The sequence below is a fragment of the Heptranchias perlo genome, chromosome 28 (assembly GCF_035084215.1).
Source record: "Heptranchias perlo isolate sHepPer1 chromosome 28, sHepPer1.hap1, whole genome shotgun sequence".
NCBI lineage: Eukaryota > Metazoa > Chordata > Chondrichthyes > Hexanchiformes > Hexanchidae > Heptranchias > Heptranchias perlo.
The window spans coordinates 35,293,599-35,310,797 of record NC_090352.1 but is presented as its reverse complement, the minus strand read 5'-3'; the positions used below and the strand labels follow the sequence as shown (position 1 = coordinate 35,310,797).

Genomic DNA, 17,199 nt, shown 5'->3' with positions numbered 1-17,199 from the left:
GCTTTCAATAGTGTAGACGTAGAGAAGATGTTTCCACTTGTGGGGGAGACCAAAATGGGGGGCCATAAAAATAAGATAATCACCAATAAATCCAATAGGGAATTCAGGAGAAACTTCTTTTCCCAAAGAGTGGTTAGAATGTGGAACTTGCTACCACAAGGAGTTGAGCGAACAGCATAGATGCATTTAAGGGGAAGCTAGATAAACACAAGGCAGAAAGGAACAGGTTATGCAGATAGGGTTAGATGAAGAAGGGTGGGAGGAGGCTCATGTGGGGCATAAACAAACATCGGCATAGACCAGTTGGGCCGAATGGCCTGTTTTTGTGCTGTACATTCTATGTAATTTATTATCCATTATAAAATATTCTACAGATATGTTTTTATATATCAGACTAGCTTCATATATAGCAAGATATTTTGCACTCTCTCTCTGCTCTTGTTTACCTGGATGGGATGATGAGGCAGATGACCTGCTCCTTTGTTTCTCCTAATGCCACTCTGGAACAGTACTGAAGAAGTGCACCAGAGTTGTCCATAGGGTGACTCTCTCCCCAACTTCCCCTTCTTCTGGGGAAACAGCTGCTCTCTGCTTGGGCACCTCCATCCAACAATGCACTGGAACTCACCACGCAGGGTAATGCAGGGGTGAACCCATATTCTGCCACTCCATAGAACAGCCGAAGCCCCAATGTAGCAAGTCACTGCACTGCCCTTTGCAAATCTTTTTAATTTAATCAGGCCGTGGAGGTAGTGCAAAGAGCCATAAGGCTAATCCTTGGATTTGAGAAAAGACTGTAGAAACTTGGGCCCTTTAGCCTGGAATGGAGGGGTCCGAGAGGTGATCTTACAGAACTATACAAGAAATTAAAGGGAATGGAAAATGTAAATCCAGAATCTTACTTTAAATTAAAATGCAAGAGTAGGACATGGGGAGACAGGTTCAAACTTCAAGATAAGAGTCATGGGGCCACTAAGCCTGAAATCATTTAAGAAACAATTTGATGCTGCAATGGGAGGACTTTAGGGGCTGTCTGGATGAATGAACTAAGATGGGCCAAGTGGCCTCCCACATCCTTAATGATTGGTGCAAGTTACAGAATCCAGACCTGGAAGAAAAATATCAGCAACATTTTAAAGAGCAGGTCAGCATTTGACCATGACTCAGCTGGCAAAGGCAGTGAGTGACTGAGCCATAGAGACCAGAAGGCCCCAGATTTGATCACCAGTCTGTGCCGAGTTAGCTGATCTCAGCTCGGGCAGCGGCAGTGAAGCTACAATTGGTCCCACCGTCCCTGGGCTGGTAGGGGTGGGGTGGAAATCAACCAGGAATCCCTAATGAACCCTGCTGGAAAGTGCACTGCGTGGACCCCGAGGATTGGGTTCCGCTGTGATGCCCCCACAGTCAAGCAGCCCTCTATGGAGACTCACATGAATGGCTGTTCGGGCGATATCTGGAGAACTGCCCACACACATGGAGTTATCCCCCTGTCAGACTGAGCACCTTCAGGAGAGAAGAACAGTGGAGGGAGAGTGGGGGGGGGTGGGGGGGGGGGGGGGGGGGAAGGTGAAAATCATTTTTAAAGCAGGTCAACTGCAATAAAACAACTATTAATTCAACAGAGGAAGGCTTCTTGCTTCAGATCATTGACCCATTCCATTGCAATGTAACTGACGAAAAGCAGACGCAAACACATTACCTTTAGATTCAGAGTCCTTGTGTATTTCATAGAATGATTCAGCACAGAAGGAGGCCATTCAGCCCATCGTGCCTGTGCCAGCTCTTTGAAAGAGTTATCCAATTGGTCCCATTCCCTGCTCTTTCCCCATATCCCTGCAAATTTCTCCTTTTTAAGTATATAATCCAATTCCCTTTTGAAAGTTACTGTTGAATCTGTTTCCACCACCGTTTCAGGCAGTGCATTCCAGATCATAATAACACGCTGCGTAAAAAAAATTCTCCCCATCTCCCCTCTGGTTCTTTTGCCAACTATCTTAAATCTGTGTCCTCTGATTACCGACTCTTCTGCCAGTGGAAACAGTTTCTCCTTAATTACTCTATCAAAACACCTCATAATTTTGAACACCTCTATTAAATTTCCCCTTAACCATCTCTGCTCTAAGGAGAGCAATCCCAGCTTCTTCATAGAACTCTCCATTTAACAGCTGATAAAACTGCACGTCAGGAACATTCCAGCACCCACCACATTAATGAAGGAAAAGAAAGTTTTAAAAAAAAATTTCCCTTCTCGTACTGTTTACTCGTATGCCAAATGCTGAAATCAATTTTTGAACAAACTAATTTCTCTGCCTGCAACCTTGATACTTGATTGAGAAGGAAATTTACTGGTGAACTTGAGTAATGAATGAGAAGCTGGATCTAATGATCTCAGCACTGACTCCTCTCCAGAGTGTAGTGGAAAGGTTTGGTGCAGCACTGTTAAACAACTTGCGAGGACGGCAATTCAATGGACTCCCATTACAATGTCTTGCGTTTTTCTCAATGGCTGGAGTAATTGGCACACATTCTTGATGTGGAGACAAGTTCTTTTTTAAAAAAAATAATCTTTCCTTTCACCTTTTATTTTTTTCTCCATTTCAGGCCCCCAGCACCGTCTCCTCCTTTCAATCATTCCAACGGAGATGGGCGGAGAAATGACCTGCTCTCGGGCCTTCTGGGTTCGCAAGAGCGTTGAGATATTGAAATATTTTCTCCCGCCCCAAATGAAGATTCAAAAACTTACATTGCAGTGAATCGTGGGTGCAACGTGTAAATACACCGACACTCTACAACACCAGGGTCACTGAGTCTACAAGCACCGCATTCACACTCCACAAATCTGGCATCAATGTGGAGCCAAAAACCGGACTGCACCGACACTAAATTTGGGCAAAGCCCGAACTGACTCCCGAGCAAGGTGGAGGTACCTCCTCCAGGGCGTCAGCCTTGGCTCATTGGGTAGCACTCTCATCTCTGGGTCAGAATGTTGTAGGTTCAAGTCTCATTCCAGAGACTTGAGCACAAAATCTAGGCTGACACTTCCAGTGCAGTACTGAGGGAGTGCTGCCTTGTAGGGGGTGCCGTCTTTTAGACCAGATGTTTAACCAAGGCCGCGTCTGCCATCTCAGGTTGATGTAAACGATCCCACGGCACTATTTTGAAGAGCAGTGGAATTCTCTCCAGTGTTGTGGCCAATATTTATCCCTCAACCAACATCACTGAAACAGATTATCTGGTCAATATCACATTGTTGTTTGTGGGAGCTTGCTGTGTGCAAATTGGCTGCCACGTTTTCTATATTACAACAGTGACTACTCTTCAGTAGTACTTCATTGGCTGGAAAGCGCTTTGGGATGTCCCAAAAAGCACTATATAAATGCAAGTCTTTGTTTCTTTTAGCTCGTGTCAGGTCGGGCCCCTCCCGACTCTGAATTCCCACTGCATTTACACAGTAACTGCAGCAGAACCGATTCACTCCAATATACTGCAGCTGGGAGTGCGAGTGCACCCAGGGCTCCTAGTGAAGGAACCAGGAATGAAAGCAATCAGCTCATTAGCCAGCGATGTGGCATCAGTAAGCTGGAAAGAGCATAGCATTCTGCAAGTCTTGGAATTTGGCACAGAAGAGTGAAAGCTTACAAGGACAGCACCCCCCCACCACCACACACACAACCGTCCCCCTCCCCAACAGACAGGTCTGTCGGCAAGTTGGTTGCTCAGCTCTGCTGTTCTGACAGAAGTGCATTCACCTGAACTGCTTTAAAGAGGTTGCCTGGCAACAGACACTGTGTGTCGAATAGAACGTCTGCACTCACAGAATGAAGTCACGCTCCAGTAGCACCATCAATAGGACAGCGGCTGCACTACTTACTAATGTCATCCCTGGATGAAAAAAAAATGCCCGTTCTTGATCACTGCAGGGAGCGTTCTACACAGAACATCTGTTACCTGGCCAGCAGGTAACTAATGAATGAAGCGTGAAACAGAGGACGAGAGAGACACTGACAAGTATACAGATATCTCCTTTTATGTTCAAGTAACGTGCCAGCACCTGAGCTTCTCTTTGTAGCATTAAGAAGCCACTATATTTTTTTTGTAAGTATCGGGATGTCATTATTTATCAACCCACAGCACAGCACCAAAAGTCTAATTAGAGTTTTTGGGGTGGGGAATGTTTTTTTTGTCGCTAAAAAAAAATAATGCATTCACGTCGTGAAGAGATCTCACAAATAATCAATCACTCCGCAGGACTTTCAGATAATTTGCCAGGTGTTCTCACTCTTCCCCGGGTTGGACATGCTTGACAGCAGCTCATGCTGGTGCTGTGCGAGGGGGGAGAACAGTAAAGACCGAGTGGTGCGGCAACACATCGCACTAGTGCTGGAATAAGCGGACCCACATATGGTTCAGTTTAAGAAAGACTTGCATTTATGTAGAGCCTATCGCCTCAGGACGATTCAAAGCGCTTTACAGCCAATGAAGTACTTTAGAAGTGTAGACACTATTGTAATGTAGGGAAACGCAGCAGCCAATTTGGGCACAGCAAGATCCCACAAACAGCGACGTGATAATGACCAGATAATCTGTTTTAATGATGTTGGTTGAGGGATAAATATTGGCCAGGACACTGGGGAGAACTTTCCTGCTCTTCTTGAAAATGGTACCATGGGATCTTTTACATCCACCTGAGAGGGCAGACAGGGCCTCAGTTTAACATCTCATCCAAAAGGTGGCACCTCTGACAGCACAGCACTGGAGTGTCAGCCTGGATTTTGTGCTCAAGTCTCTGGAGTGGGACTTGAACCTTCTAAGGCAAAAGTGCTACCCACTGTGCCACATGTCTCAGGTGCTTGACGGATAGAAGGAAAATTTCAAGTAAAGCAGTGAGTGGGAGATTTAGGGATTTTCAAAAGGAAGGAAAGAAGAAACTTAAAACAATTTTTTTTAGAGAAGCAATTTTTAAAATTTGGAAATAATTTAAAACATGCTTGGCAATACGTTCTGCTCTTATTTGGTAGTTGCTTAATTAGAATTATCTGATCATTAAAAATTTTCACGCAAAAGTTCCTCCTATGCAGTTTAATTTAAACAGCTTAATTTGAACTATTGGGTAATTCAATTTTTTTCTCTCCAAGTTAAATGACTTTGAATGATCAGGAGAAGACTGTAAGGGTAAATTCTGCATCAGCGCACCCGGGCGCCTGTTGAGTTATGCTTGCAAAATTTATCCCATAATTTCATCCAAGCAAAATATCCCCAAACAAGTGAGACATGCTCATTCCGTGACCGGATTTAATTTAGAATTAATTACATCTCATACTCATGCAGAGTTAACAGCTCAGGTTCTGCATCAATTTACTTTACGACCAGGTTCACAGGATGATTATTTTAACATTCAGCCACGAACGCTCAAGTGACTGATCTCACACAAAAAGCAGCTGCTTTACAGCAACAAGCAGCAGATGACAGGTGCCGACGGAGGATGAAGATGACTAACAGCAGGGTTATTATTTTTTTTTAAAAGTTGTCTTTTCCCTACAACTCCCGAAGTCCCCTGCCTCCCATTCCACGTGGCACAGCATCCCTGGCTGGAGCAAGACCTGCTCCCAAACCTCTATTATTGCTTGTGGGTCTCTCTCTCTCTCTCTCTTCCCCCACCCCTGCCTGCATTCTAAGGGTGCTGGCCTTTGCTGGGTTACAATTCCCACTTCACTCCTGTTGCTGTTCAAGTATGAGGCTAGACAGTGACCGTCCACGGGCTCTTTGACTGGGGGAGGGTGGAAGAGAATCATCACGTGCCCTTTCCAGTGGGAGAGCGATGATAATGATCAGGAGCAAGAATCATGGTGGATTTATTTGCCCTCACTACCCCCACCCCCCAGGTCACTTGACGAGACCATTTGTAACTCTCCAACTGCTGCCCCTGCAGAAATCAGCCCACTGTTACTCTGTGAACTCGCTGACAGGTGACATGCAAGAGTGGGCTGGCTCTCCAATGTTCACTCCAGGACAGTGCTTGGAACCTCCCCGACACTGGGAGCGAGAGGTCACAGACATGGAATCACATCCTAACAGTTAGTGGTGCAGGCTTGTGCTGTGAGCAGGGTTCACTGAGAAGCACCTTGGATTCAGCATGTATGCTTCAGCACTTTCTCAGCTCCATGAGGCGAATTAGGCTTCCCTATCATTAGTGAAACATCTCAGTGCTTAAAATAAATGCACCAGAACATGGGGCCGCCCTGTAATAAGAGGTGGGTACTGCACCAGGATATGGGGTCACCCTGTAGTAAGAGGTGGGTATTGTACCAGGATATGGGGTCACCCTGTAGTAAGAGGTGGGTATTGTACCAGGGTATGGGGGTCACCCTGTAGTAAGAGGTGGGTATTGTACCAGGGTATGGGGGTCACCCTGTAGTAAGAGGTGGGTATTGTACCAGGGTATGGGGGTCACCCTGTAGTAAGAGGTGGGTATTGTACCAGGGTATGGGGGTCACCCTGTAGTAAGAGGTGGGTATTGTACCAGAGTATGGGGTCACCCTGTAGTAAGAGGTGTGTATTGTACCAGGGTTTGGGGTCACCTGTAGTAAGAGGTGGGTATTGTACCAGCAACCAGCCAAAAACGTGGCATGTCCCAATCTTGGCTTAAGTATCAGGAGGAGAGGTGCCCAGGGGCAAGGTGCCTCCTATAGAAGGGTGGGTATGAGGAATCAGAGGTCAAATGCTTCGCACAGCTCTTAGCAACTTGTTACAGGACTGAAGTGGGAGGCCTCGGCGTGGGTTGTCTGCTTGCCCTCTCGTATTTGGAAGGCGCTGACATGAGGTGGAGGGAACCTGAAAAACTGCAGCGAATACAAGTGACTGCAGTGAAGCAGCAATCCCACGTGCTCTGCTTGTCAGGTACCAACAGTATCGGGGGTAAGCAATGAATTCAATATAATCTCCCTTTTAGTAAATAAATATGCCTTCCAAATTTCACTACAGGATTTACAACGGTTGAATTATGGGCTAAACTGAAGCATAATTTACGCTCGTCTCTTTTGGCCCAACGAGTATACCCAAGGGATCATCATGCGTGTTTTTTAAAATTATGTGGGAAAGGTTATACAGCCCTTGGCACTCCTTTCCTCTCCCACTCCTTCACTTCATTCTAATGCTGATTGAATGCAAGGATTTTCCAAAGCTGCAAAAACACAAATTGAGCAGGCCACCTGTTCAAGCAGATCAGAAGGCTGCGAGTTCAAGTCGCTTCTATTCACTCCCTTAAATTCCCTCATGGCTTCGCCTCTCCATATCTCTGTAGCCTCCCTTAAGGTTCTCCTTAAAACCCACCTCTTTGAGCAAGCTTTTGGTCACACCTCCTATTATCTCCTCCTTTGGCTCAGTTGTTCATTTTTGTCTGATGATGCCCGTGAAGAATCCTGGGATGTTTTTCGACATTAAAGGTGCTTTTTATAAATTTGTTTGGGGGTTCTTTGGGGAGAAAGGAGAGTTCATCTGGTCTCAACATGACCAAGGACCCCTCAGTGAGATGAGAATTCTGTCACATGGGAAGACATGGATTTCAGGCGTCCCGTCACACGTCATTTCCAAATGGAGATGGTGGACAATCGGATACGGAGGAACGATGAACACTCTACAACTGACCACTAGGATGTGTGGGATTCCTCTCCCTTCCTCCCTGTGGGGCAAATGGCCAATCTTTGCTCAATGTCTCTCCATGGGGCATAGTCACGATCGGGAATTCATTGACTGATTGACTTATTACACTTAATGCAGACTCGAAGCAGTTGGATGCCATGGATGGAGGGCAGAGGGAATCTGTAGGTTTCCATAGAAGGATGAGGTAGATGGAACAAATGACCTCCCTCATCAGTACCGGGTCAATTGAAATTTTCAAGACTGAGACCGATAGATTTTTGTTAGGTAAGGGCATCAAGGGATGTGGATCAAGGACGGGTAAATGGAGCTGAGATACAGATCAGCCATGGTCTGATTGAATGGCGGAACAGGCTGGAGGGACTGAATGGTCTCCTCCTGTTCCAATGTTATTTTTGTGAACTGTACCTCTTGTTGGTAAACAGGATTATGGCGGGTTGCAACAGCCATTTCACCTGTGAACGCCCTATTAACTAACAGACTCACGCTGGATACCAAGGTTTGTAACCCGAGCAGGCCTGCACTGCAGCCTGGAAGGGGGCATGCACTCTTCCTTGCAAGCTTAAAAATCAACTTGACTGCCTTTGGCTCCATTTTGATGGATTTGTTTGGAAACAGAAGATGACAAGAAGTAAACACTGACCCCAAGAGAGATTTCCGCCAAGAGCCTCACAGCAGATGGCTTGATATATTGAACAATAATTTGATATAAAATCAAACGTACCTATTAGAGTGACAGCCACTCCACGAGGTCACACAATCAATCACAGCAGAAACAGAAACTTACTCTGTTTGTAAAACACAAACTTTTTGGCAATTTGACGTTTCAATTTTCAATTTATTTTTTGGTTTCACCTCAATTCCAACTCAGTGAATTAGTGACTGAGATGTTATTTCAGGACTGAGGGCAAATCTCTGGCTCAGGGGTTGAAGGTTCCCCTTTCTGATTTCAGGCATCCAGTCACACCTCATTTCCAACCGAAGACGGTGAACTAACAAGCTGATCCTAAAGTCACTCTACAACTGCGCAAGATGCGTGGGATTCCTCTCCCGCCCTCCCTGAGGGAGCACTCCGCTTTCTGTCATTCTCCAGCGCAAGGCCCTGCCAGGGGACAGGGCTGCAATGGGGGGGCGGTGTGTTAACGCGCAGAACACCAAAATTGGATGGAGAGTGACCTAGGTGGATACAGAGCGCTTTGAATAAACTAGGGATGATTTTCACTGTCGGCAGAAAACAGGCGGAAATGGATTGGCCATTGACTTTAATGGAAAGGGAAATTGGGTTTGGGTGTGTAACGCTACCTTCCATTTTCCACCACAGCTGCAAGTTAAAACCAGCCCTGCCATGTATGTCTCATGCCTGAGCATGGGGAGCGGGAGGAGGAAAATCTATGTTTTGTAAATGTGTCGGGGTTTAACTTGGACATGTGATTCAGGAGCTCTGTTTCTTCGATGTGACAACCGATCTCAACAAAGGTGGAGTCACTTATAATTGGCCTCGGTGCCCTGGGCTAGGGAAGGGAAGAATCAGACAGTGTTATCATTCCGGATCACTGTCCAGTGACTCTTGCTGGAAACCATATGCCTGTGAGCAAGGGCAGAATTAGTAAAGGATGAGTATATGTAAGTGATGGATTTGGTGTGCATCCCAGGTCATCTTTTCCATCTACCCATGCTCCCAATACTTGCAACGGGCAGAATGTGCTAAGTTGGATATTAAGTTCTTGTTCTCCCCCACTCCCTGGATTAATAACCTGGGATTGTACTTCACTCTAACACAATAGACTACATCACATCTCCAAGGAGCTCCCATGGAAATGATACAACCTTGTGACCAGAGTTACTTTTTCTGAAACTTTTCTAGGAACTCCAAGTAAACCTGTTTCTGAGGTGCAGAGGCAGGTACAAAATGTCCACCCAGGTGAGTGAGAATGACAGGATCCACAAAGAACGAGGACAGTTCCTGGCTCATTTTCCCAGGGATGACCCGGTCAGTGTCACCAAACACATGCAATGAAGGAACAGCGACGGGCTCCTTGTAGAAACAGTCGTGAAGCTTGCACCTGCTCCTGAAGCCCGCGACGAGGATAGCAAAATCAAACTGGAATCTGGGATCTCCCTGTTGCTTGAGGGCACAGATCATAGAGACAAGAGCAGCTCCTTGGCTGAAGCCCATAATACCATCAAATGGACCCAACTCACTCATGGCTTTAGAGATCATCTCCAATGATTCTTCCAGCCCTTTACAGGTCTCCACGTGGTCCACGGCATCAAAACTGTCCTCATCTGGGTTCGAGAACCACCAGCCACGGGCATTTTCCTCAGTCTCCCCTGCTTGAATCCCTGGATCAACGAAACATAAGAGAATTAAACAATTCTCAGTGTGAATTGTTGGGCCAAAGTACAATTTATTTTTCACTATTTGTTCTTCGGATGTGGGTGACGCTGACAACGATGACAAGTCTGACCTCAGGAAGGATATATTGACCTTGGAGGAGGTGCAGCGCAGAATCACCAGAATGATATCTGGGGCTAAAAAGGTTAAATTATGAGGACAGGTTGCATAGACTAGGCTTGTATTCCCTTCAATATGGAAAGTTAAAGGGTGATCTAATTGAGGGGTTTTAAGATGATTTAAAGAGTTGATAGGGTGGATGGAGAAAAACTATTTCCTCTGGTGGGGGAGTCCAGAACAAGGGGGCATAACCTTAAAATTAGAGCCAGGCTATTCAGGGGTGATGTCAGGAAGCACTTCTTCACACAAAGGGTAGTGGAAATCTGGAACACTCATCCTCAAAAAGCTGTTAAAGTTGGGGATCAAATGAAAATTTCAAAACTGAGATTTTTGTTAGGCAAGGTCATGGAACCAAGGCGGGTAGATGGAGTTAAGATACGGATCAGTCATGATCTAATTGAATGGCGGAACTGGTTCGAGGGACTGAATGGCCTACTCCTGTTCATTGAGTTCAAATCCCTCCACGGCCTCACCCTTCCTCTGTAACCTCCTCCAGCCCTACAAACCTCCATGATCTCTACGCTCCTCCAATTCTGGCCTCTTGCGCATCTCGATTCTCATCGCTCCACCATTGGAGGCTCTGTTTTCAGTTGCCTTGGACCTAAGCTCTGGAATTACCTCCCTAAACCTCCCCACCTCTCTCTTCTCCTTTAAAACACTCTTTAAAACCTTTTTGACCAAGCTTTTGATCACCTGCCCCGATGTCTCCTTATGTAGTAGGTTTCAAATTCTGTTTGATAATCGCTCCTGTGAAGCACCTAGGGACGTTTTGCTATGTTAAAGGCGCTTTATAAATGCAAGTTATTGTCGTTGTTCCTGTATTCCATCCCGAATTGCCCTGAGGGTATGAAGAGTCAAGCCCATAGCATTGGGACCAAAGTCACATTCAGACCACAGCGGATACCAAGGACATTAGTGAACCAGCTGGGTTTATTAGATGGAGTTCCCCGAAGTTACAGTCCGGTTTTGAAGGGTTATTTTCCTGCGGAAGGCCCGTCCCTCCCGCGGGGTCGGGTAGGCCGAACACTGCGGGCTTGTACTCACCGTCCCCGGCAGCAGCGGGAGGCTGAGCCGGGCTCCCCAGAGGAGGCACTCTGAGCGGCGACGACACGTACAACAGCTCGGCGCATTTCTTGAGCGCTTTCCGCAGGGAGCCGGTCCGCTCCCGGAAGGTTTTCTCGTTCTGTCGGTAACCGTGAACGCACAACAGCCTCAGTACCGGCGGCGGAGCCATTACAAGGACGGCAATAATAGCCAGCAGGATCCCGCCGGCTAAACCCGTCCGACAGGGCAATCGAAAGCCTCGTACGAAGTGCCACAGGGCGTCCCCCCTCGACACCATCACTTCCTTATTGGATTGAGTCATATTTAAACTATTGCTTAGATAAACTATTTGATTCCAACATCAATGATTTTTTTTTCTGTAGAAGGGTGAAAGGGAAAGAATATCTTGGGAGATTTCACTGTCTTCTATTGCACTAGAGAAATACTTAAAACTACACAGGAATGTTTTATAGGAAGGAACATAGGCACAAGAGTAGGCCATTCAGCCCCTCGAGTCTGTTCCGCCATTCAATTAGATCCTGGCTGATCTGCATCTTAACTCCATCAACCCGCCTTGGTTACGCAAATACCCTTAATACCCTTGCCTAACAAAAATCTATTGATCTCAGTTTTGAAATCTTCAATTCACCCCCAGCATGTATTTACGTATTTTTTTCTTTCTGTTTTCTTCCCTTCGTCTGCCAAAGGTGCTGAGAATTGCTGGGGTGTGATCATGGGTGCCAGCAACTCCTTGGTACCCTGAGCATGTGACCATTCTTCCATGTGTGAGCTAGGAAAGCAAATGTCAGCAGGCTACAGTCAGACCAAACAAGGGTTGGAAGCATTTGATAGACAAAGACTGTCTGTTGTCCTCTTTGTCTGAGAATGCAGGGCAGTGACTGGAGACCCAAAAACATGGGTATGAAAGAAACTGGTGAGTAGCCTGATGCTGTTAGTCCAGTTAATGATATGTTGTGATCCCTCCTTATGTAGTGTTCCTGTAACAGTCCCCAAAATTACTATTTTGGTCCTTCTGACCCGGCAGATTTATCCCTCTCTCAGTTACAGTGATAGTGTTAGCTGTGGCTCAGTGGGTAACACTCTTGCCTCTGAGTCAGAAGGTTGTGGGTTGAAGTCCCACTCCAGAGACTTGAGCACAAAATCTAGGCTGACACTCCCAGTGCAGTATTGAGGGAGTGCCGCACTGTCGGAGGTGCCATCTTTCGGATGAGACGTTAAACCGAGGCCATGTTTGCGCTCTTATGTGGTGTAAAAGATCCCATGGCACTATTCGAAAAAGATAAGGGGAGTTCTCCTGGGGCCAATATTTATTCCTCAACCAACATTACTAATAACAGATTATCTGATCGTTGTCATGTTGTTTGTGGGAGCTTGCTGTATGCAAATTGGCTGCCACATTTCCTACATTACAACAGTGACTACACTTCAAAAGTACTTCATTGGCTGTAAAGCGCTTTGGATTGTCCCGAGGTTGTGAAAGGTGCTGTATAAATACAAGTTCTTTTCTTTCATTTTAACGTTTGGGTCAGGAACCTGATTTTGAAGGCTCAAGTTCCACTCCTGGAAGTGAGCATTTCTAACTAGGCTGACGCTGCGGTGCAGTACTGATGGAATGCTCCATGGTCAGATGGACAGAACTTAGGGTGAGGTCTCAGTTTGCCGAAGCCCCATCTGCCTGTTTCAGTAGTTCAGGTGGGCATTAAGGATTCCATGGCACTATTCAAAGTGGAAAGGGAGTTCTCCTGGAGTCCTAAGTGACATTCCTTCTTGAACCAATGTCACCAGAAACAGATTAACTGGCCTTTCATCTCATTATGTGTTTGTGGAATTTGCTGCCTGCAAAATGGCTGCCAAATTTGCCAAAAAGAACTTGCATTTATATAGTGTCTTTCACAACCTCAGGACGCCCTAAAGTGTTTTACAGCCAATGAAGTACTTTTGAAGTGTAGTCATTGTTATAATGTAGGAGACGTGGCAGCCAATTTGCACACTGCAAGGTCCCACAAACAGCAATGTGATACTGACCAGATAATCTGTTTAGTGATGTTCGTTGAGGGATAAATATTGGCCAGGACATTGGGAAGAATTCCCCTGCTCGTCTTCGAAATAGTGCCACGGGATCTTTTACGTCCACCTGAGAGGGCAGATGAGGCCTCGGTTTAGTTTTTATTCGTTCATGGGATGTGGGCGTCGCTGGCGAGGCCGGCATTTATTGCCCATCCCTAATTGCCCTTGGGAAGGTGGTGGTGAGCCGCCTTCTTGAACAGCTGCAGTCTGTGTGGTGAAGGTTCTCCCACAGTGCTGTTAGGAAGGGAGTTCCAGGATTTTGACCCAGCGACGATGAAGGAACGGCGATATATTTCCAAGTCGGGATGGTGTGTGACTTGGAGGAGAACGTGCAGGTGATGTTGTTCCCATGTGCCTGTTGCTCTTGTCCTTCTTGGTGGTAGAGGTCGCGGGTTTGGGAGGTGCTGTTGAAGAAGCCTTGGCGAGTTGCTGCACTGCATCCTGTGGATGGCACACGCTGCAGCCACTGTGCGCCGGTGGTGAAGGGAGTGAATGTTTAGGGTGGTGGATGGGGTGCCAATCAAGTGGGCTGCTTTGTCCTGGATGGTGTCGAGCTTCTTGAGTGTTGTTGGAACTGCACTCATCCAGGCAAGTGGAGAGTATTCCATCACACTCCTGACTTATGCCTTGTAGATGGTGGAAAGGCTTTGGGGAGTCAGGAGGTGAGTCACTTGCCGCAGAATACCCAGTCTCTGACCTGCTCTTGTAGCCACAGTATTTATATGGCTAGTCCAGTTAAGTTTCTGGTCAATGGTGATCCCCAGGATTTTGATGGTGGGGGATTCGGCGATGGTAATGCCATTGAATGTCAAGGGGAGGTGGTTAGACTCTCTCTTGTTGGAGATGGTCATTGTCTGGCACTTGTCTGGCGTGAATGTTACTTGCCACTTATGAGCCCAAGCCTGGATGTTGTCCAGGTCTTGCTGCATGCGGGCTCGGACTGCTTCATTATTTGAGGGGTTGCAAATGGAACTGAACACTGTGCAATCATCAGCGAACATCCCCATTTCTGACCTTATGATGGAGGGAAGGTCATTGATGAAGCAGCTGAAGATGGTTGGGCCTAGGACACTGCCCTGAGGAACTCCTGCAGCAGTGTCCTGGGGCTGAGATGATTGGCCTCCAACAACCACGACCATCTTCCTTTGCGCTAGGTATGACTCCTGCCACTGGAGAGTTTTAACATTTACATAGCAACAGTCACTGCATTTTAAAGTGAGTCACTGTATTAGAAACCATTTTGGATGTTTGGAGAAAAACCATAAGGCACTATAATAAAATCAATTTCTTTATTTTGAATCCTGGTGTAAGCCATACTGTTCTGTCTTTTCCAGTATCCTCCAGCCATGCAGCCTTGCTCATTTGTTATGGCCAAGACAAAATGATGCTTGGTTGGTAGGGTTGCCAACTCTGGGTGGACGTATTCCTGGAGGTTTCATCAGTTAGAGGCATACGGTTTCCAGCACGAGTCACTGGACAGTGGTTAGGAATGGGAACGCTGGATGATTTTTCCTTTCCTGAGCCCAGGGCACCCAAGCCATATATAGGTGATCCCACCACCTCTCCTGCTGAGATCAGTTAACTCAGCAGAGACCAAGGATCAAACTTGGGGCCTTCCTAGACTGTGTGGCTCATTACCTCACCATGTGGTGCATCTGCCAACTGAGGGTGTCCACTTTAATTTATCTAATGGAAATAAATGTAATTCTCCACAGCTCTATTTAATAAATTCGATTATCACAATCTGAAAGCCAGCTCCATTCCCTTTCCAACCCTCAAAAGTGTTTTGTTTCGGATGAGAGGTTAAACCGAGGCCCTGTCTATCCTCTCAGGTGGACGTAAAACATCCCATGACACTGTTCAAAGAAGAGCAGGAGAGTTCCCTCGGTGTCCTGGGCCAATATTTATCCCTCAACATTCATCACTAAAAGAAACAGATTATCCAGTCATTGGCACATTGCTGTTTGTGGGATCTTGCACAGTGGCTGCCGAGTTTCCTACATTACAATAGAGACTACACTGCAAAAATTGCTTCCTTGGCTGTAAAGCGCTTTGGGACATCCTGAGGTCATGAAGGGCGCTATATAAATGCAAATCCTTTCCATGCAGGGATCATAACCAGATGGAAATATGTTACAGTGCGTCAACACAATTTATTTGAAGATAATATATTGATTCACTCGGCTACACGTCCTGACACGTGTCCCTCGGCAATTGCTGCCTCACGTTGTAGGGGGACTTTCACTGACTTTGTCAACTGTCTGAGTCTCCAGCTCCATCTTTTGCAGAATTAAAAGATCACTTATTATCTTAAGCGCCTGACGGTTATCAATGCTGAACGGCATCTCCCAGGCCCTCGGCCTCTAATTCCAAGCAAATGATATCCAAATCGTTGGCATGTCTTGATTTTCCACACAGTTCGGTCATCAGAAAAGTCAATCATTCTTCTAATAATCCGCTCATCGAGTAGATTATTAAACATAATGAAAGGCAGAGGTCCAAGGATTGATCCCTGCGGGACTCCATTAATCACAGCCGCCCCACTCAAGTAATTCCCATTAATGGGTACCTTCTGCTTCTTGTTGTCAAGCCAATTTTCGATCCAATTAGCAATTATACCCTTGATTCCATAAGGCTTCATTTTTGCTACAGGTCTTGTGAGGGACTTAAGTGAGATGCTTTCTGAAGGTCACGGTTAATTTCCTTCATTCACTGACTGGTTACACCCTCAGAAAATTGAAATTGTTTTGTGACTGAGGATGAGTGCTCCCTTCAATTGTGAAGTCACTTTAAATACAAATTAGGAGCAATTCTAGAGAATGTTTTATCCCTAGCTCAAGGATGCTGAGGCCAACTCTAGCACCAATATCAGTTAATTTGGTCTGCATGGCCTAGTACTAGGCCATGCAACAACAACAACTTGCATTTACACAGCGCCTTTAACATAGTAAAATGTCTCAAGGTGCTTCACAGGAGCGTAATCAAACAAATATCAACACCGAGCCACATAAGGAGATATTAGGATAGGTGACCAAAAGCTTAGTCAAAGTGATAGGTTTGAAGGAACGTCATAAAGGAGGAGGGAGAGGTGGAGAGGTTTAGGGAGGGAATTCCAGAGTTCAGGACCTAGGCCGCTGAAGGCACGGCCGCCAATGGTGGAGCGAAGGAAATCGGGGATACGAAAGAGGCCAGAATTGGAGGAGTGCAGAGGTACTGGAGAGGTTACAGAGATAGGGAGGGGTCAGGCCATGGAGGGATTTGAAAACTAGGATGATATCCACTAAACCAGCAGCCAAGCAAGCAAGAATCCAATTATTTAAGAGCGAAGTAGAAAGATGCTGCAAAAAAAGTTACGTTATGATACATATAACAGTGTAATATTTATATTACAGATTTATCTTTAATCTTATCAAAGCGGTGGCTGGCAATTTCCTTGGGCCTATCCTGATTGGCTGGTGTAACTTCTGCGGGAGATCGGTGGAATCCTCGTTTAAGTGGTGTATCCCAGGCTTCCGCCGATCTTCCGTCAAAGTTATGGCGGCCAATTGGAAGAAACCCCAAAGAAATTCACAGCAGGCACATCCAGTGGTATTTCCTGTCCATCAAACTTCAAGTGTCACACTCAACTTTCATAAGAACATAAGAACATGAGAAAGAGGAGCAGGAGTAGGCCATACGGCCCCTTGAGCCTGCTCCACCATTCAATCAGATCATGGCTGATCTTCGACCTCAACTCCACTTTCCTGCCCGATCCCCATTTCCCTTGATTCCCCTAGAGTCCAAAAATCTATCCATCTCAGCCTTGAATATATTCAATGACTCAGCATCCATAGCACTCTGAGGTAGAGAATTCCAAAGATTCACAAACCTCTGCGTGAAGAAATTCTTCCTCATCT

General features: G+C 46.1%; 2 protein-coding genes across 2 annotated transcripts in view; both read right to left on the bottom strand.

Moving 5' to 3' along the window:
• Positions 1 to 5,278: 5,278 nt before the first annotated feature.
• On the bottom strand, positions 5,279 to 11,552 carry ovca2 (OVCA2 serine hydrolase domain containing). The gene is made up of 2 exons (XM_068008462.1): positions 11,216 to 11,552; positions 5,279 to 9,999 (listed from the first exon to the last, which is right to left on the bottom strand). The coding sequence occupies exons 1-2, from the start codon at positions 11,535 to 11,537 to the stop codon at positions 9,497 to 9,499; spliced, it is 825 nt and encodes a 274-aa protein (XP_067864563.1). The 5' UTR covers positions 11,538 to 11,552; the 3' UTR covers positions 5,279 to 9,496.
• Positions 9,909 to 17,199, bottom strand: part of dph1 (diphthamide biosynthesis 1) — a 466,448-nt gene continuing 459,157 nt past the window's right edge. The window contains exon 13 of the mRNA XM_068008460.1: positions 9,909 to 9,999. The gene's annotated coding sequence lies outside the window, so the exon portion shown is untranslated. The remainder of the gene's footprint in view (positions 10,000 to 17,199) is intronic.